Source organism: Notothenia rossii, assembly GCF_949606895.1.
Source record: "Notothenia rossii genome assembly, chromosome: 10".
NCBI classification, from domain to species: Eukaryota; Metazoa; Chordata; class Actinopteri; order Perciformes; family Nototheniidae; genus Notothenia; species Notothenia rossii.
In genome coordinates, this window is record NC_136908.1 from 49,686,330 (window position 1) to 49,708,041 (window position 21,712).

The following is a 21,712-nucleotide window of genomic DNA, read 5'->3' on the forward strand; positions in this document are numbered from 1 at the left end:
TTGTGTCAAGATTTTCCTTTATTTTGACAGCTTTTCAGAGTATCATACAGGTAAACAAGATTTTTGCAAAAGTTAATATATCCATAGTGTTGCATTTCATAAAAATAGTTGCTCCACTTACAGTCTTTGTGACCATCAATAGTACACGGAGTCATATTTATAGAGATATTTGTTCAGGGTCTATACACTGCTATAACACTACACAGTGATACCGAGCCGCGGAGTGTGGTGTGTTGTTTCCACACACACACACACACACACACTTTCACACTTCTGGATGTTTTTTTTGTTTGCTTTTGCTTTCCATAGCAAACTACTTACAATTTGGCTCAATGGAGACAGCTCAGATGTTCAAAGCAGTGAGTTGTGCAAAGGTTGAGCAAAAATATGCATTCTTTTTACATTTCAACTGAAAATAAAGAAGAAGTCTAGTCAAATGGTGCATAATGATTCAGTGTGGAGGCATATTTTAAATGTTAAAGTTAGTTTATGGCCTTTTTTTGTGTGATTTCGTCCTCTGCACAGCCTCTACATGTGACTGCAGGTCTGGGTCTGGCTGCTGATTTTCTCCTTATCTTTCTCCAAGCCTCTGTGAGAGATTGTGCTTTAAAGTCACTCGGCTTATTCTTTATGTAATTACGGATCACAATGGCAAACATAATGACTTGTCTCCGTTTGTTCTTTTATTCTTTAAACACTGTTTGCACTTCCTCCAGCACAGGGAGGAGAGCTCTGCTCTGGTATTATGACTGTGAGTGTTGGATAATTCACAGGAAATGCTTCCCTCGCTGTGGCTGATTTGTTGATCTCAAAATTGACAATTTGTGTAAAACCCCCTTCCCCTGAGCATAAAGTGTTCAATCACAGCTTAGCATCAAGCTTTGGATTTCTACAAAATGTGAAGCAATGAGCATGAGGCTGTAGTCTGAGCAATACTCAGCATTTCAAGAGTTATACATGTTTTTATTCTATTATTCTTTACCAACGTTAGCAGCTGTCCTGTCTTTCATTGGATTTGAGTATGTGATCACATATAGATCTTTTTATATCTTAAATACTAGCACTAATAGGCTCTACTCGGCAATAACTGACACAAATTATCCACAAATGATGTTCCCCTTGTGACATGAAGCATTATCCACTATTAGCTCAAGTATGAAGCTTTGAAGTCACGTTTAAGACCCCTTTTTGCAAGATTCTTGTTTTAAAATAAGTCAGCAGCAAGAGCCAGAGACAGTTTCCCACCAACTCATAGAGCCTCATATTAGCTTCAGAAGCTAGCTGCAGCTGATAATACAGGCAAGTAACAGTGTGTTGCGAGAAATGAGAAGTGGCTTTTCTTTACTTCGGTGCAAAATCATAGACCAAGTTTATTAAAACTGGGTAGAAAAACGTTGGTAATCGGCTACTGTTATTAAATATGTCGTGCCGGAATGGAACACTTGACAGGCATAGCAACAGGGGGACAGGGCTTAGCAAATTGTCAATTTTTAGGTAGTATAAAAATGTAAACATGGAAATAAGACCTTCAAATAAGTCCAGTTCTGGAGCAGGTGTGTGAGCTGAACATGTTTCTGATCTACAGGGAGCTTTGGCATGTAGATGTTCATTTGACACAGTGTAGAAAGAATCACCAAAAACTAATCTTAGTCATTCACTGAAAGTCGCTGCGACAGGTGCATCCTCTCATCCTTCGATCAGGAAACGATAGAAAGGCTTCATATTCAGAATGGAGCGCTCTCATTCACTCACAGATTGTTAGGTGAGCGAGCTTCAGACCACGTCAGATCTTAGTACTTTAGTTTGGTTTGGGTGCAAAGCCCTGCTCTGTACTGACGTTTGAACACACCGTCCAAAAAAAAATCAGTAATGAAAACTGTCCTGACGCAAAATGAAGTCAACAGTTCTGATTATGGACTTTGTTTTCATACATAAGCTTGTGAAATAAGTGATATATTTCACTATCACACTGGTATCTGAAAAAATACAGTTTATTATTCATATCTGTAGAGTTGGTGTTGTATAGCAGCCTGTTTTGAACCCTCTTAACTGGTTTGGAGTTTGACCTTTGACCTAAAAGCCACTCTGTCTCAGTCTAAGGCACTCTGCCCCTCGGTCGCTGTCCTGCGAGCTCCTTCCTCTCAGCGTCCGGCTGGACACCGCCGTCACGGATTGCTTTTTTCGTTTCGCACAGAAATGAGAAAAATGGATTGAGAAGACATCCCCACTGAACTCGGGATGATTCAAGCGCAAAGAAAACGGAGAACTGCAGCCGAGAGCCCGACCTGCATCACATCCGTCCATGTAGCGCCGTTTAGCTCGTGGTTTAGCGCGGGCTAGAATCCACTTCCATCCAGCTCAAATCACTTAAAGATGATCTTATTTACAAAATGATCCCACATATTCATTATAATATATCTTTGTCTATAATCTTGTGATAGATCCAGGCCCACACAGTCTCTCCTTTAAGGCAAAGTTCTGTCGATGAGTAGATCTCATCTCCGCTGTCACTCTTTGTTCCATTCGCTCTCGTCAAAAACAGGCAAACCTTCTCTGTAACATTCCATAAAACAGAATCCGTTTTGAAGATATATATATATATTTATAAAAAAATCCCATCACAGCCGACAGTTTCCTCCTGCCAGTTGTTTTTATTTGCATGTTCTTCTCAGGGAGATCTTTAAAGTTTGTGATTCTTCCCACATTCTACTTGCTCTTCCATATTATTATTTTTTATATAAAGTGGATGGTTTTCCAGTTCTTAAGGTGGTTGGTGTAAAATATTTCTCAAAATAATTTAGAGTACAATATCATAAATAAAACTCTAAAAACACGTGGTCCAGATCACCCTGCACCCCCCCGTGGTTTTGTCTCTGGAGATTGGGATGGAGTGGAGGGGGGCTGACGGGGGGCAGGAAGTGAGGAGGGGTCAGGTGGGTGTGTCCTGCGGGGGGCCGGGGGGTTACCTGCTCAGGGTGGAGGTGCCTGTGCGCAGCGTGCTGGGCAGCTTGTCTGAGCCAGGGATCTTCCAGGGCCCGGGGGAGACCGTGGCCTTCCTCCCCGCCGCGCTGCTGCTCTTTTGGGGCAGACTGGGCCGGCTCTCTCCCAGGCTCCTCTCAGACTCCCCCTGCTGCACCCCCCCGTAACGCTCCACATCCCCCCTGCTGGTCCCGTTAGTGTGTGGGAGCTGTGGAGACTCGGTGGACTCTCTCTGGAGGTTTCTCTCCTTGGATCTCCCTCTGGTGCTCCTGGAGGGTTTGGGCTCCCCGCTCCCCTCCCCCTCAGTAGTCTGCGGGACCCTGGGCCCCTTTTGGGTGGACCTGCCACCCTCCTTCTTGGCTCTGCTGCTCCCTCTCCTCCCCTGGCTGGTCAGATCCTGGTTTGGCAGCTCGGCCTTCTGGGGGCTCTTCGGTCGCTCCGTCTTGCCGACCGGGTCTCGCGGGACGTCCAGAGGCGACAGGTGAGCGGGGTCGGGGGCCAGATGAGATGAAGGCGATGGCATGGAGAGGCTGTCGATGGGAGGGGCTACTTCCGACAGGCTTGGGGAGGCTGAAGGGCGAGCATCCCATGGGGCGGCATTATCTGCGGGCAATAATGTGAAAATCACACACACACACTTCTGCTTTGAAGCTTGCATGCATGCCACTGCACAACCAAACAATACATCAAGAACAATCAGCACAGCAATCGCTTCTATTCTACAAGCTGGGAGTAAATATCAGAGCGGCACTACAACAGACTCCTGGACGTGTCACGGGGTCAGCACTACTTTTATCAATCTGCCTCCGCAGCTCTCTTTAGAGCCCAGGTCAATCTGAAACCTAGGCGGAAAATCGAAAACAGGTTTAATGAAATGGATGATGTGCCAAACAGGGTGGTGCTTTAGCGAGAATGGAACCCTCGGGGCCGAGTGTCTCTCTCTCTCTCTCTTAAGCCTGGAAAAGTGTGTATCCACAGCTGCAGTGAATCTGCAGATCACTCCTCCGCTACTCTCCACTCTCACGGACTGTTAGCTTCTGTTTCTGCTCCGATGGCTCTCGCTCCCTCGGCCATCAGTCACTTTCTGCGGGCCGGGCAGGGGGCAGAGCTCGCCTAGCTACAGCGACGCCACGAGACCCAATTATAAGCCCACTACCACGCAGCGTTGGAGCACATTACATCCAGGGGTGAGAGGGGGAGAGAGGGCCTGGGTATCCTTTATGTGTGTAGTTCCTGGTTCTTAGTTCATTTGCATTCTATTTGGCCATAACATTTGTTCGGTTTTCATTTAAAAGCCCTTTGTAACTGTTTGAGGTACTAAATATATACGTTGCTTAGTATTATTATTGAGGGCTGGTTCTAATTCTTATACCTATAGTTTGCTGCTGTTTCAAGGACGTTGATAAAGGACCCTGTGTATGTGTATGTGTGTGTGTGTGTGTGTTTTTGTGATGGATTCAGGCAGCTGTGATTATCACCTACTGTGTTAATGCTGGTGTTGAGCTCAGTATAAGCTGCAATACTGCTTCTGCTGAGTCACCGTAACAGAAAACAATATTTACAATTGTTTTGTATGGAAGGAGCATTAAAATGGTTCGGCCTGTTCTTATCAGAGATTTGACTTCCTAATAATGCAATAAGATATCATTTGGTTGCAGAGGAAAGAAGCTATTAAACTCAACGCATACATATCTTTATGAGTTAACTCTAAAGTTAAAAAGTTGTGATCATTTCACATCCAGCTGACCCAGAGCAGCATTAGCATTCATTTGCAGTCGCGCTTGTGTCCACCTGATGAATGTGAATCCAATATTTAGTGACTCCTGAGGGTATATCTGAAAGGTTGTTCTTTAGTTTGTTGTAGTGTCACTTTGATATAAATAGCACAAAGTACTAAGTGTTTTTTTTCAGAGCATTCTTAATTTTTCGACATTTGATGAATATGTGTCCCTGAGCTGCAGATCTAATGCTAGATAGAGGCACCACAACACACACAGACAGGCACACACTAAGTATCATGCACATGCACAAACCATATGTTTTTATGCCATCATCACACTTCTATTTTTGCAATCAGCTGTTCCTGAAAAAGAATCTGAAAATAACTTGCTCCCTTGAACATCGGTATGCTAATGTTTTAAATTGTCGGATTAATCAGCATAGACGATTTGCATAACCTTCCTGTGTGCAAATAAGGTGCCTGTAACCTACAAGTGATGAACATGGTGAATCAAGCCCACGCAGAACATGGTTAGAAATCTGCTTCTGCTCTAAGACAGCAGGGGAACAAACGATGTGCAATGATGGAGGACGGTGTCTGCTGGCTGACCACAGTTAGACTCCCTGTGTGCAGATCTCAGAGCAGTACAAGCACCTGAAGGCAAGTATTACAAAAGCTCTCCATACAGAGAGATGAAGTCCCTTGCTGGCAGAAAAAGGCCAACTCGGGGAAACACCATCACCCTCTGTTTCCTGTGTTTAAGGGCTGGGGGGTGACGACAAGGCCAAACGCTGATGAATGTGTCTCGCTGGGGGCTTAAGTGCCGCGGTGCTTCCTCTGAAACCTCTTTCTCTCTAGTGGGATTCTGCGTGAAAGTGAGTTTCGTCCACAGACGTGAGGGAAGCATTAGAGTTTTATTACCCGCAGTGTCACAAAAATAAATGTCCCCTCCCAGGCTGAGTTGCGCCGGAGTTCACTCGGTAAATAATCGGACAGTTTATGTGTATCTCCTTTCTGGCTGACTCAGGGCTTGTACTGCTATATTTTTGTGCCTTTATGTAGCTGATGATTTATCTTTCGGTCAGGAGGAGGGTTATGATCGAAAAATATTACAACCTCCTGCTGAGTGAAGCTTTTTGGGCAATTCTTCCTTAAAAAGGTACAGTTTAACCTAGAATCGGAAATCCATATTTTCACCCCTGAATCTCCCTACAGGGTCAATAAAGGTTTATCTTATCTTTCATTGACATTACCTTATCTTATGTTACCCTGTCTTACCTTATCTTGTCTTACCTTAACTTATCTTACCTTACCTTATCTTACCCTGTCTTGCCTTACCTTAACTGACCTAATCTTACATTACCTTACCTCATCTTAACTTACCTCATCTTAACTTATCTCTTCTTAACTTACCTCATCTTACCTTATCTTGTCTTACCTTAACTTATCTTACCTTATCTTGTCTTACCCTGCCTTACCTCATCTTAACTTATCTTGTCTTACCTTATCTTATATTTCCTTGTCTTACCATACCATATCTAATCTTAACTTAACTCATCTTAACTTACCTTGTCTTAACTTACCTTGTCTTACCTTAGCTTGTCTTACCTTAGCTTGTCTTGTCTTACCTTAGCTTGTCTTACTTTACCTCATCTCATCTTACCTATAGTGCTAATTATCAGTCTTTCTTAAGGTTAGTTGCCAAGTTTTTGTTAAATCAGCCTCAGTCTTTTTTAGCAGGAACTACTTTTTTTCCTGCCAACATACTGCTGTGCAAGTGAGCTTTTGAAATGGCACAATTATTATGAAAGTGCAGCGTGCATCTTCAACAGGTGGTTACAACAACACAACACACAAAAACCACAGCACAGAAAGCCAGGGTTACGTGAAGAGAAAAACATTCGTATGATCACAAACCGTGTCTTTAGAGTGGCCCATTAGGAAGAAATAGGGGGAGCCATGCGTGTCACTTTTCATGCACATGGAGAGACTGGAAGATACCATTCCTATAGAAGGGGAAGTAACAACCTAGACCAATCAATTAGTGATAGGTCACTGAAATGGACAGAAGATAAACTAGTGTTAGTCCAGATAGAAAAGACAGTTATTTGTTTACAGCATAGTGAACTGCAGACAGTACAGAGTCAATAAAGACAGAAGATTTCACATGATATTCAGTAGATGCATGCTGGAACAGTGTTATTCAGAGTTAAAGTGATATTAAGACAGTAATGAAAGTACAATCTATGAGTTAAAAGATAGGAAATAATGATCCTGCAGATAAAGAAAGGTTAAGGTGTAGATACTTACCATACTCTGGGACCTGCCCCGTGCCCCTCTTCAGGAGGAGGCGGACGCGCCGGCCCCCGGACTTGATCAGCTCGATGGCCCGGGCGTGGCTCATGTCCCGCGTGGTCTCTCCGTTGATCTCAATGATTTGGTCCCCAACCTGGATGGAGTATGAGACAGAGAGTCAAATAAGTTAATGTTAGACAGAAATGCAAGCTGACATGTTCGAAATACACATTTTCCTCGTCCAATGTTAAAATAAAAAACACTCCATATGGAAATATATGGTTTAGACGTTTTGTGCTGATACAAATAATCAAGAATTTATAGATCTCACCTTGCTTTACACAAAAACATATTCAGAGGATAAGCTCCATATTGCTTGAGAATATACTGTATGGAGGCGTTTTATTAGTAATTATTTAACAAATGGAACGACGTTCTGTTGCAGAGCTTGTAGAACTTTTCTCCCCAAATATTTGGTTTACTTCGCATCCAATGCAATTAATTGAATTCATTTTGGATTTGATTTCCTTTGATTAACACAGGAGGATATTTTGTATCGTGGTAATGGAGCGGTTTTATAGAATATCAATGGGAAAGTTGTTCTTGAAGGAGGAAAGTAGTCTTTAAGCAGCCAAAACGTTAGGAAACTTTGATTAGTCATTGATAAACACTGACTTCAGAGCAGTCGAGTACAGCGAGCGGTGGATCAGAGCTGAAGCTGCATCGTTAAAGCTCTGGGAGCACTCACTGTTAAGCATGGGGATAAACCAAATTGAAAGGGCGCTGCACCATTTCACATCGGGAACATAGTAAAGAGGAACATCAAAAAAAATCTTTGCAATTTTAAATCTGAATAAAGATATAGATATGAATCAAATGAACAGCATTTAAGAATCCTTACGAAATATACAATGTGGAAATAATTAAAAGAAAAACTAGTGGGACCAATCTCGTTAAATAAAGGTTTGAAATGAAATGAAGTTCCATAAACCAAGCAGATGAATAAGTGTATTTACATACGTGTCAACTGTGATGATCACACTGCATATTAAATCAAAGCTTATTTAATATTGAAGGATTGAAGGATCACTAAGGATCTATAATTCATTATTAGTTATTTAGCATTACCAGCCATGAACTGGTGTCAGTTATAAATAATTTTTAATGTGGAAATTGGATGGCATAATAGCTCTTTGAAACTTTTCGGGACACAGCGATGTATACCAATAACCTGCCCATTTACCGGAACAATTCTCTGTTTTTTGACCGAGTTGCGGGTCAAACATCACTTCCCCCCCCCCTCCTGCTTCACCACTCAGCCCTTCAACAGGCTCCGAGGTTTTGCTAATGGGGAGGCTTCAGGGGGAACAGGACAAAACACGGCGGCCAATTACGCTAACAAATGGAGAAGTCCTCCGGTAATGGCAGGGGTAATGAAAGTCAGGAGCGGACTGCAGTCGGGAAAGGGGGAGTCATTAGGTGTCATTACAGCGGCCTGAAGAGAGGGGGTAGGCAAGACACTTCCATCATTACTCCTCACCTCCTAACAGCGGCAGAGAGCGATCTCCATTTTCATCTTTAATAAAGAGGGAAGCTGAATGGACGCCACGTGAATGCTGATCACGGAGGAGGAAAATTAAGGAAGTGTTGAATCTACTTCGGCCCACGCACGATTTTCTTTCATTGAAGGTTTTAAGATTAGGGAGGTAATTAAATGTGCTGAATGATGTTTCATAATAACCAATCACTTCATACAATTCTCTTCAAAGCCTCTGCACTGCCACTTGAATTTGGAATGAACTAGTCAGAATTAGTCTCTGCTCCTTCCTGACTATCGTGGGTCAAAATGTGTTTTTTTCTCTTCTTAAAGTTGTGACAAAGTGCCTGTTGAGGAGGAATGGACTTGGATTAAAATCAAAATGTCAGAGACTGAAGAGTCACCATGCGAGTGAGCTTTCTGCACCTTCAAATGTGTCAAAGCACCTCTCAGGTCCGAAGGGACAGGCGTGTCAAATGCCCATCAACCATTTTCTCACATTCAAATGCAGATTGATTCCTCTCTGCATCCGGCGGTGTGGATCAAAGTTTCCTCTGCACCTTGTTCTCACACAGTGACGAGGTGATTTAGCATTACTCTCCTCTTTAAAAAGGAAAACTGTCCAGGCCTAAAAAGGTAAAAACTATAATAACAGATTAGAGTAAACACACATTTGTGCAGAAAGACTGTTTTTCTTCTTTCCAACTTACTTTATTTCCCACAGCAGTTTTGTGACCCAACCCCTACTATTTCAACTACGACCAGGTACAACAGTAAAATACTAATCGAATATAAATGCATCAGTATTACAAATCTAATACTAAAATATAACATGGATCCCAGTAACAGACCATTTTCTGTATTATAATACTTGAATTGGGGGGGGGGGGGGGGGAAGTGTGTGGGAGAGAAACTGTGGGATTTTAGCCTTTGCCGAACATGCACAAAGACCTATATAAAGACAATGCTGGGCCTCTTAAAGTCATGTAAATGGACAAACACTTCTTCCACCACTGATCAGACTTTCTAGCAGCTTGTATTCTGATTGTAGCTTAAGAGAGATTCCCTCCTCCACCTGCTTCTACTCCTTATGGACTTCATCGACTACACCACTGAGGAGTAGGGAAAGTAATATCTCCCCCGGGGCACTTTGCGCACATTATCCTTGGCAGGTTCATTATATATCAAGAATGTAAAGCAGACCAATGCTATCAGCAGCAGCCATAAAGATCAGAGGACATCCAACCGAGAGATAAAAAAGAGAAAGAACAAGATCAAGAAAGACGTGCGGGATGCAGGATTCATTCTGTATTTAAAAAAAGAAGAAAGCTAGGTAAGTTGCAATTTATGTTACTGGCAGCAGAGAACGTAGAGCAAGTAAGGTGGAGTTACACAGCAGTTTCAAGGGCTTTGTTTCAATTTACAAGTCTTTTTAAAATTGAAAATAAGTGTCTGCTCTCTCTGACTAAATAATAGAGAAGCAACAACTGTATAGCTCGAGGGAGAATTGTGATGCTATGCAAACAGCCAAGTCAGTTAGCCCAGTTAAATGCTTTATCTAACTTAATCTTTCAGAAAAGTATCTGATACTAAAAGCAAAGCAGATATGTGTTTTAGGCATTGGGAGGAGACCAACTTCTAAAAATAACTCATCAAAAAGGACGAACCATCTCAGAGTTATTTTGACAGATTCTTTCCTAATCGGCTCTGAAAAAGTTTCTGTTGCAGCTTTGATAACATCGGACAATTACAGTGAGCTTCCGCCGTGTAATCTGGGAAGATAGAAAAAGCAGCGTAACCTTTTAACAGTGGCTTTCTTAGAGGAAATGACATCATCAGACGTACCCTCATCCTCCCGTTCCGGATAGCCGGCCCGTCCTCTGCCAGCCGCAGGACGAACAGGTCCATCTTGTACTCCCGGCCTCCGCGGATGCTGAAACCGAAGCCTTTCACGCTTTTATCCAGCTCCACTGTGAAGAAGTCGAAGTCCTGCGCCAGCTGAGAGCAGCACAGATCAGATATGATTACAGTCCATGTTATCGCAGGAGAAAACGGGCCATTACAGCAGAAAAAGACTCACGACTCAGCAAAAACACTAAGTGAGTAGGAATGTAGCAAATGCAAGGTAAACAAAACAGAAACGTAGAATTGTTTCATACATACACACCTACCTTATTATATTTGGTATAAAAAGGTAAACAAGGGAGCTGCTAACATTTAAAACTGTTTATTGAAAGTACCCAGAAGTATGTCAGTACTTTGTTTACTCAGTTTCAGATACACAAACAACACCAAAGGGAAAATAAACACTAATGCTGCTGTGGCATTTGACATGCATATAGTTATGTAATCAAAGTTTTTATCCCTTATTTCCTGCTGCCTGGAAGAATTTGTCTTTTTTATGAACTACATTGAGGCGGACAGTTGTAGCTTTAAGTATAAATACATGAATACAATGTGTACAAAAACAGTGTTAAGCTATAAAGAGGTAACCAGAATTGGAGAAGTCTAAGGTAAATAAATAAGTAACAAGAGATAAAATGCAGAAATATAACAAATATGTTTGTGGTCATTTTAAACATTGTCATCACAGTTGTTCTAGCAGAGAGCAATTACATTTTCGTAAACTCTACAATACAACCAAAACAATGAGCTAAAAGACGCTGAAGCGCTCTGCACACATGAAGGGAATTGTAGAGCTGGGTGATCATTCTGTGGGTTTTCTACTAAAAGCAGCAAGCAGTTATTACATCCATTATGAATGTACACATATTCATGTATGCCCTCAAATAACTACTGTCTAATGTTTATAAGAGCCAGTATCAGTCTTCTGTGTTGGGAAACATCCTTACCTGAACTGGAGGCATCCGGTAGTCTGGCATGGCGAACGTCCGTGTGTCAGTAGCTAGTTGTCTGTAATCGAGCAGTGGAGGGTGTCTGTACTCCAGCGTGGGGGGCTGCCTGTAGTCTGCCACAGGGGGGTGCCGGTAATCCACCGGAGGTTGTCGGTAATCCGTGAACGGCGGCTGTCTGATGTCCGGTTTAACATCTTGCCTCGCCTTCACTTCGGACCTGTAACTAGCGAACCAATCAGAATGAAGGAAGAATCTCCAGCAGGATTCTTTATATTCATTTATATTCTGACTAACTAACTGGGTCACCATGTGCTGATAGAGATGGCTTGTTTTGGTTTGCACTGACAACCATCAAACAAGACTGGGACTTTTCTCATCACATCAAATTATAATAAAAAAACAAGTTCTCTCAGAGGCTGGTGAGTTCAAACATATTTAGGCACCGTGTAAAGAAGAGAGGAAATGCAATGACATTGTAGATTTTGAACCCCTTTAGCGCTTGGTAAAATATTCAACAGATTTCTATAAAGATGCTATTTAAGTAAATAATTTAGCGCTGCATAAGAGTTAAGTGATGTTATACAACAAAGTGAGGAGAAAGAGAGAGTGATGAAAAAAGAGAGGAGACGACGGAGTGAGTTAGGAAAAGTAGGAGAAACTATAACAACAAAAAAATGTTAAGAATGAAAGGTAGAGAGAATGAGGACATGTGATTCTCTCCTACCTGTATCCTCAGAGGAACAGTGTTTGCCCCAGAGACAGATACAGGGCTTGTCTACAAAAATGCTTCACTGCCTCAGAAAATTTAGACAGCTGTGAATTTGACACAGTAACACGGCGTGAGGATGAAACAGCTGTCATTAGAACTGTTTGCCGCCACCTAGAGAAGGACCTGTCTAGCTCTGTAATCCTCATCAACGCTGTCTAACCTGCTCTCGTGGGTGTAGGTCGGAGGTGGGGGGGCGGGCAGCTGGGTGACGGGGCTCTGGTGGGTCGCGGGGTTGGGCTGGCTGACAGGAGGGTTGGGGTCCGGGGCCGCGGCGTTGGGCTGCGAGGCGGCGGGGGCCGGCGGGGTCTTTGGGCTGTGCTGCACCGCCATGGGGCTCTGCTTCTCTGAGCTGGGGGCTGAAGGGGGGTTGCTGATCTCTGGGATTCAGAAAGAAGGAAGCATGGGAGACATGGGATGACACTTTGTAGGCTTTAAGATTGACATTCAATTTTATTTAGCTGACCATTTATACAAACTCAAAAAAGCAAGAATCCTGAAAGTACATTAGCTTAAAATTAGAAAACAATTGTGCTACTGTACTGGCAGGGGCTGCAGTCTGTATGAACCCCCAGCTGCTAAACCATTGGCAGCCCCTTTGCTCTGACAACTCTCCATTAAGGCATGTGTATCGGTCCTGAGTGTACTTTTGTGTATTTTCATGTGTGTGATGTAATGTAAATAACAAAAGAGTGAAAATTGAATTGCCCTTCAGGGAGTTTTACCTTTTCTAAGTGCTCCCTATTGAGTTTTAGAAACCTTATTATTAGATAAAATGTGGGTTTTCATTCTGCGACCGAAGAGGTGTGGACATTCAGCATATCAGGAGCTTGTTTTAGCATTTAGAAACCAGGATAGCAAACAGGCTTGTTTTTGTTGAGGAGAACATGTGTCCCACTTGCAGTGAGCAAGCATTTTGGGCAATACAGTTCTAGATAACGTCTTTGTTACACTTACACCCATGTATTAAGGACCGATCAACCATAATTATCAACAAATATATACAAATGTGTCCGTCTTTCAATGTATTCTGAAAAAGTAATTCATCCGTCTTAGTAAAAGTCACTATCGCTCTCTTTTGTGATTTTGCAGTAGCTATCTGTTGCACGGATATGAAAAGAACCTGAAATGGCGCACATTTAGTAAGAGACGGTAGGTCTGTTCAAGCCTTTGCATGCTCACATGTCGATTCAGTGAAGAGAACACCCTTCATGAAAGTGAAATTTAATGTTAAAAAAACCCCCCTCATATTACAGCTTTGATTTAAAGGAGCAAAAATCAATCCCTGTCATGAGTCATTGTCTAGCCAAAGCATTGCAGTTTTCAAAGTCCTCATCTATCACGTCCACGTGTCCTCTCACCTTCCTGCGGGATGATCCTCAGGCTGACGCTGAGGCCCGCGTCCTTGATCAGCTTAACGATGTCAGCGTGCGGCATGTTGACGATGGACTGGCTGTTCACCGCCAGGATCCTGTCTCCCACCTTCAGCTTCCCGCAGCGGTCGGCAGGGCTGCCCTCGATGATGCGGCCAATTTTATGAGGCACAGCTGTCGGAGGATTCAAACACAAACACGCTGCAGGTGAAGACGTGCTTGGCGGAAGATTGCAGGATTACGCCTGTCTGTGCTCACTCTCTGACTGACTGAATATGTTTCTGTCTCTATCATTTTGCTATTCACCCCAGGCTTACGTAAGGCATCCAGCTCTTTTTTTCTTTCCTTCATGTGTGTGGGCGATGCACTGATTCTCACAGCAGAGATGTGTGTGAGTGACGTACCGTGGGAAGGCATGTATAATTGAAGAGACAGAAAGAGAGGTGCTTCACTTTCAAACGAGTCATGACCTCTACACTATACTTGACTCATATTTCATATCCACCACATTCAGTTGACATGAAACGCGTCTGAGAACTTTGACACCAGGTTTAGCACGTAGGAGAGGATGAGCATCTACTTGACTCCAAGAAACACTCGTAGAACAATCAGGGGACTCACGGTTGGTGCTGGACACCTCGGGCCTGTTTAGCGAGCTGATGATGACGAAGCCGAAGCCTTCGCTCTCCTTTCGGTTGATAATGACGTCACTGGGTTGCGTGTTGGGGGTCGACGTCCTGTCTGAGGTGGCGTTGGGGGTCTGGTTGATGCTGTTGGCGTAGGTGAAGTCAGTGCTGCGTGGGGAGCTGTGCTGCGTGGAGACGGAGCCCGGGCTGCGGCCATTTTCTGGACAAGACTCACCTGCAGGGGGAGGGAGAGCGCTGAGTGGGTATAAACCTACACATAGAGTAGTGTTTATTGTCATAGGCCTTATCCAGGGGTCCCTGTGTTAGTGTTGTACTATATCTTGTTGAATGGAACATTTTGATTATTTATCTTTTAAATATCCAAATTCTACGGAAGCCCTGAGAGGCAAGTGAGAAGAAATAATATTGTGCTCTTTATTGTTTTCAGTGTGAACAGGATATCATTCTCTAAATGTTTTGTCATCTGTGAAACCAATTACAAGAAAGGTTAAACAACAACCAAATATATAGTTACAGGTTAATGTTAGACATCAAAATCCTACCCTAGTAAAAGTAAAGTAGCCTTATTAACAAAAGCTATTTAAAGTATAAAAAGTAAAAGTACTAGCTGGTACTAACAACTTTATATACAGTTAAATAGTTTGTCATACATAGGGGGCTTCTTCAAAGGGGACATATAATACATCAGAGAGACATTTAATGGAAAGGTCAGAAGAGAAATTATTATTATTATCATTCATTTTTGATAACTTCTCCTCTTGGGTCTTGAATAGTTGATTAAATGACACATCTGGTGTAATCTTTAACAATGTCATTTTATAAGATTGTCATTAGCAATTATGTTTTTCATTTCAAATCTTAAAATACAAAGTAAGTTGTCACTATAGCAGCATTTTAAAAGGATCAAATGCAGCCTGTCAATCACTAAACCTATAATTTAAGACCATTTTGGTTTCCTAACACTGTGCTGTGAAATTACCCCTGCAATAGAGAATGGCTTGGGTAAATATAAGGAGAATTCTGTATCTCTAAAAACATTTTTTCCCTCCTCCTCTTGTAAAATTAGACAAGCTGTTTCTCATCCTTGTGAAGAATCAAGAAGCAAAAACAAGACAGAAATACAAAACAGAAGAGCATAAAGCAACTGTCACAATGTGGTAAAACACATCATTAAAATGCAGCGGCGTGTCAATCCAGCCGCAGCGTCTCGCACCTGCAGCTTTTTTGTGTGTTTGCATCCTGACATACTGAGCGATCAAACCTGTTTTGGTGTTGTTCCGAAGAATCACAGAGGAGCAGTGCTGCGGCTTTCTGTAGCTACACCGTTAGGAATTCAGATTGTAACTTATGAAGTGAGAATTGTCCCTTTATAAAAAAAGGTATATACCCACATGTAGCACCTTCTTACACCAACACATTGTTACTTTTTAAGTGGAAAAATTGAAAAAGAGAATGAACTGTGGTAAAGTGGGGCACTACCCTTTGAGTCTGACACCTTGCAAATCGCTAGTGGGAGTCAGACAATTAGGATGAGAGTCAGGCTGTGAAAGAGGCCAGGACACCAAAAAGAAATTGACAGAAAGGGTGTAAAAAGAGTATGAAGAAGTAGATTGGTGAGAAGAGTGTGTGCGTGTGTGTGTGTGTGTGTGTGTGTGTGTGTGTGTGTGTGTGTGTGTGTGTGTGTGTGTGTGTGTGTGTGTGTGTGTGTGTGTGTGTGTGTGTGTGGGAAGGCAGTAATAATGAGAGCAGGGAGGCCGGAGTTCACAGGAGGAAGTGCCACCGCTCTCCAGGCTGAAATGCAAAGAGGCTTGAAGGAGGACCACTGAGCACAGGTGTGTAAGAGCAAGAGAGTGCTAATGTGTTTCTTGGAAAGGCTGCAGGGTAATTACTCAGAAAGATTAGTGCTTCACTTTTCTGACAGATTAAAGGCTGTTTCCTGAACTATGATAGGACAAGAATGGTGGCGGCGAGGAGAGCGAAGAGACACACAAAGCAATTCAAGGAAATGGAATAACTGACTTTGGTTGACAATAAGGAAAGTATTGAACACCACACATCTTATCCTTTAGGGGCATTAGCTCAGTATTTAAATATTTCAAAACTACTTTATGGTGTTTTATCAGTTGTAAGCTATAAATCACTTTTGGGTGTAACCTGAAAAATAAAAAAAATGGACAAAAGCAGCACACCTTCACATTTTAGAAGCTTGACCCAGTGAAGGCTTTTCACATTAAAATGTATGGGTACTGATGGTTTTGTATGTTTATATTCTACATTTCGTATTTCTTTTAAACTTTTTTAAATAAACATTTTCTCATTTATTTTATACCTGTCTTTTTGCTGTTAATGTTCTTTGTTAAGCACTCGGATTAGCCAAGGTTTCTACCACACTCACCTGTGAATTATATTGAATGTCTGTGTGTGGAAACAATGAAAACCAAACAATGTCTGGAGTTCAGCTTGAGAAGTTACCGACAGTCATCTATCACAATCATTGTTCAATATTTCTTAAATAAAATACAATGTCTAATTTGAAAGGAGAAACGGTTGCAATTTGATGAGTGAAAAGCAGCATTCCTGAGTGCTCACCTGCTGCCTGGCCCCTCCTCCTGATCACCAGATTCACCTGGCCGTTCCTCGCCGCCCCGTGCATCAAGTCAATGACGTATCTGTGCGGCTTCCCCACCACCGGGATCCCGTCCACAAACAGCAGCTCGTCTCCGGGCCGCAGGCGTCCATCTAAATCTGCTGGACTCTTCTCGATGATCGCCCCTATCAAGATCTGTTATTACATGTAGAGTGTTACAAACAGGAAGTGGACCACAAAAGAAAAGTCTGTGAATATCACATGCAGTGGGAGTTAAAGTGTGTTGTTATATTGATTTGTAAATTACATGATTTAAATGTGGTTTTGGTTACTTTAACAGACAGAAAAAGACACCAAGCACAGCCAGCACTCTCTCAGGGGTCAAAGGTCAGGGGTTAGGTGTGTGTGTGGTGGGTTAGAAAGGAGAAAATGACAGGGTTCCACGCCCATCGCCATACGAGCCTTCTCACACGCCTCCGGACTCACAGGCTGCCCCGCCTCGTCCCCTCCCAGGACCCTGAAACCAAAACCGGACTTCTGTCTGCGCAGGTGCACCTCCATGTCCTGGAACTCCACTCCTGAAGCATCACAGAGAATAAAGTCATGTTCATTAAAATAGTTTTCAGTGTATTGTTTTATAACAGTGTCCCTGCAGGGAGGAGGTTTTTACCTGAGGAGTCCACAGGGAAAATGGTCCTTGGTTGCCCAGGTTCTAGAAAAAAAAAGACGTGGGAAGAAAGCATAAACAAATGCACATTTAATGGACATACACTCACACCCACATTCACACGCATACAGCACACACACAGCACACACACAGCACACACACAGCACACACACAGCACACACACAATCCCCCATAATGGCGAGAATGAGGCAGAAACGCACTGCCTCAGCATTACTGTCACCACAGAATTTCAGCATCATCCATTAAAGTCAGGAAGTGCTTACAGCGTGTAATATACCCGTCCCTTATTTACAGTGCGAGGTGAGGTGCAAGCACTGATCTGCAATCATTGGCTTCACACAACACGATGATCTGCAAAGTAGCAAATTGAAACCCAACCGCAGACAAGTGGCGCTGAATGAAAAATTGATTCCAATTGTTACTGTTTTAATCACACTGAGCGCTCTGCTGGGACTCAGCGGGAGGAAAAAAAGATCATGAGAAGAGAAAGGAGGAATGACACAGCTGTTTCCACAGAAACCACATACTGTGCTTTTTAGAGAGATGGTGAAACAGGAGAACAATGAATATTTTAAACCATGCTTTTACTGTCAGAAATCCTGTCAACGGGATTTTCAGATTTCATTCACATCTCAAGATCCACTTCATGGCAGTTTTTAGCTTCCCATCATATCAAAAAAAATATATCAGCAGATAAGGTTTGCCTAATTGTTAAGAATTTGAATATTTTCTCTCCCTTTGTTTCTTTAGTCATTATTTTAGTTGCTGTTCTTTAATTTTGGCTTATACTTTTTCTTGTTCACTTACAATGTCATATGATGGAGGTCCAGAATAACTATATAAATACAAATAAATCCACCTTTCTGAATAACATCCAAGCCTAAATATATGGAAACATATGTTTTTAGAAAACCGCTCCATTTACCAGGTTTAATACCTTATATCGGCCTGTCTTGAAATCATGAGGGAACATTAAAAAGGCTGGTTTATCCTAACAGAAAACATGTCTAACCATGCAGATAGTTTGGCTCTGTCTCTAAAAAATATCACCCACAATATCCACATCCCTTCCAAAATCATTGACTCTGGATAATCAGATAACACTGGGAACAGTTATAGGGACTAAAGTAGTTCCTCTGAATAAATACCCCCAAAATATCAGCTCAACCACTGCAGGCAGGCAGAAATGAGTTTTTTTAGCTAAATGCTGACATTAATGAAAAGGAAATGAACCAACATGTGCTGTGAAGTTTGATCCCCTGTGGCTGTGAAGCTGCCAAAAAGGTCACACTCTGCTTCACCCTCACCAACATGAGGGGATACGGAGCATTCCTCAAACCGGTCTTTTACTATTCCCTGCTGAGCCTCATTAGAATCAACCCCTGACCTTTATTGAAAGGAAGACAAGAGTTACACTGAATCCAGGGCAGCAGAGGAGGGAGAGACGATGAGAGGTACAGAAAGACAGAGGTTTGATAAGGAGACTTTCTGACAGCCACGTCCTCTTGAATTAAACACCAGTCAGCTCTGTAGAAACTTTTACTATTCCATGTGAGCAATGGCCACCTCAGAAGAAAGACCTCCACGAAAGCTCCACTCACTTTTTCTGTGTAAATTAAACGTTATTCAAATTGAGAATTTCTACTATTACGTATGGTGAGTATTTAAAGGGGCCATATTATGCTCACTTTCAGGTTCATATTTGTGTTCTGTGCCTGTACTGTGACATGTCTCCATGCTTTAATGTTCAAAAAGCTCTTTATTTTTCTCATACACCTCATTTCGCCCTCTGTCTGAAACCAGAGCCTAGTCTGCTCTGATTGGTTAGCTGGCCAGCTCTGTTGTGATTGGTCAACCACCTAGAAGTGTCCCACCCCTTAGCCAATCACTTATAATGTGTTCGGAGTGCTAGCCAATAGGAGCGCTACTGTTACATAGTGATGTCACTATGTTCAGGAAGTAATAACAGGGTCCAATAGAGCGATTCCTCTGGAGGGAACTTTTGGATTTTAGCCTTAGCAAACCATTTACCATTATCCATTTATCCACTAAAACCTATATAACACACGGCAGGAAAGGAAACCCTCCCCCAAAAAGCACATTAGGGCCCCTTTAATAAGTATTTCCAGTATTTTTGACTACCTGAAGGCAGTGCAGTAACTACTAATTCAATAGTTTTTGGGCAACTTGTTTGGAGTTAATAAAATAAATTAAAACCTACCCTTTTGGCATTATCGTGAAAACACAAGTGTACTCATTTTATTTCAGCTTGACTACTTTTATGCAAAATAAATAAAATATGCGCCATGCAGGGAATATGGATGGCTGTATAGTCTCTAATGTTGGGAAATATAATCAAGATATTTATACAAACTAAATGAACTTGGACTCATGACCTCAACATCCTCACTACAGCCCTGCATAACAACATCAAAAAGGCACATTTAGTAGTTTTCCACTGCCAAAAGGTCCAACAGGGCATCAGAGTTTTTATGATGCAACCCGATGATCATAAAAAGAAGACATCACTTTTTCCACATTTGACAAGTCAGAGGATGGTAATACTGCTGGCCCCAAAGGATTTAGTCTTTAAAAGAAATCAGCTTCTGCACAGAGTGTTTGTTCATGAACACATCTTGTTTATCTTTGTTTACGCTGTAAACTGGCAGGGTTTCAATATCAGGATGTAAAGATCCTTCCAGTCGGTAAAAAGGCTGAGCTGATGGCAGCTTGTGTTGTGTACGCATTTTAACGGGACGAGATAAAAAGAGATAATAGGAATTAATAGCTGCAAAAGGCAATAGAGAAATACATCTTCAAAATGCTTGTAAAACTGAGGAATAAAATGAGCAACATATCTCTTAGTTTGATTAAAATACTTTATATACTTATTATAGTTTATTACAATCTGTTTATTTTTTATGCACGTATTTTCCTATTCCAGCAATGTTTTATCTAATGCACTATTTTATGTCTTTTCTTGTTTAGCATATCTTATGTTGCATGGTGAGTCAAAACTAAGCTGTAGTTATTGTGCATATGATATTTTATAATCCCTTTTTTGATGTGTAGCTTCCAAAGTGAACAACAAAAAGGAATCTGTAACTCAATGTGTGTGTGTGTGTGTGTGTGTGTGTGTGTGTGTGTGTGTGTGTGTGTGTGTGTGTGTGTGTGTGTGTGTGTGTGTGTGTTAGAGAAAATAGTGATGAATCGCCACTACTCCACCTTCCAATGAGTGCACCGTCAGTGTTTGTCACAATGCTACCCCGGCAGTATGGTCTCTGGTACTTACGCCTACTCTCATAGATTGCCCTGGACTTCTCATAAAGGTCAAAGGGGTCGGGTTTAGCCAGGGCCTCGGAGGCTGAGTCTGGTACCGAGGCCCTGTGAAGATGGTGTGTTGGGAAGGGGGCGTTGTGGGGGATAACTGGGGCTGACAGGCTGGTCTGAGCGGGGCTGCCCTGGCCCTGTATGGACTCCCACTGCTCCAGCACCTGCAAAGCACAGCGGCATGATGGGTAAATGTTTCACTACCAACTTCCCCCTTTGTAACACAAGGTTTTAGCTCGGTGACCTTGATTACAACACTAAAAACTTAGTTAGATTTATGACTTCATGAACGTTTGCTAATCCCTACTCTTAGCTACCATTGCTCCTCCTGTCAAACCTTCTCTTCTCACAAAGCCCACGAGCAGTTTAAGATGGTCGCCGATCTACTCAGAATTTGCGTTGTATTTCGATTTTTCGTATACAGAAGCAGGATCCTCACTTAAAGCTGTATGCCAACGCTAAATATAGCAAGATTGTTGAAAAATCAATTATCTAGTTTTCAGCAGATTTGTTTAAAAATGAATAGCCTTTGAAAAGGACTTTTAATATTCACCAGGCTTCATACAGTACATCATGGAATGCTAAATAATTGAGGCTAAATCTTGCAGGGGAAATATCACCATCCTCACCAGCGACACAGACGCAGCATTGCTCTTGTATACATCTAGTTAGCTCTAGTGTATATTGTTATTTATTTAAAATCTCATTTGAACATAATTATGGATTATTTGGATGCTCATTATAGAATATCATATTTGACATGCAACACAGTGCATTATAATAGATGTAGCACATTTCTTTCTGAGTGGAAAAGGGGATTTGTAAATGAGTAAATGGACGGCATTTACAGGGAGCACTGAGAGTTCGTAAGCTAATTACATGTCCTTCGCCTGTTGAAATGAATAACACCAAGTTAGCTAATCAAGTTAGCCAGG

General features: G+C 42.1%; 1 protein-coding gene across 11 annotated transcripts in view; it reads right to left on the bottom strand.

Moving 5' to 3' along the window:
• The window catches only part of magi2a (membrane associated guanylate kinase, WW and PDZ domain containing 2a), a 211,754-nt gene continuing 190,042 nt past the window's right edge, over positions 1-21,712 (bottom strand). For 2 of the 11 annotated variants that reach the window (XM_079653970.1, XM_079653963.1), the window contains 12 exons: positions 20,740-20,941; positions 17,430-17,471; positions 17,222-17,337; positions 16,762-16,954; positions 14,147-14,386; positions 13,514-13,699; positions 12,316-12,532; positions 11,384-11,609; positions 10,377-10,529; positions 7,010-7,148; positions 6,617-6,705; positions 3,377-3,582 (listed from right to left, as the gene is read on the bottom strand). In XM_079653970.1, coding sequence (XP_079510096.1) covers positions 3,526-3,582; positions 6,617-6,705; positions 7,010-7,148; positions 10,377-10,529; positions 11,384-11,609; positions 12,316-12,532; positions 13,514-13,699; positions 14,147-14,386; positions 16,762-16,954; positions 17,222-17,337; positions 17,430-17,471; positions 20,740-20,941 — 1,860 coding nt within the window. In that variant the 3' untranslated portion in view covers positions 3,377-3,525. Of the gene's footprint in view, positions 3,583-6,616; positions 6,755-7,009; positions 7,149-10,376; positions 10,530-11,383; positions 11,610-12,315; positions 12,533-13,513; positions 13,700-14,146; positions 14,387-16,761; positions 16,955-17,221; positions 17,338-17,429; positions 17,472-20,739; positions 20,942-21,712 lie in introns of all 11 variants that reach the window. The other 9 variants (XM_079653965.1, XM_079653969.1, XM_079653962.1 and 6 more) reach the window with 6 other exon arrangements.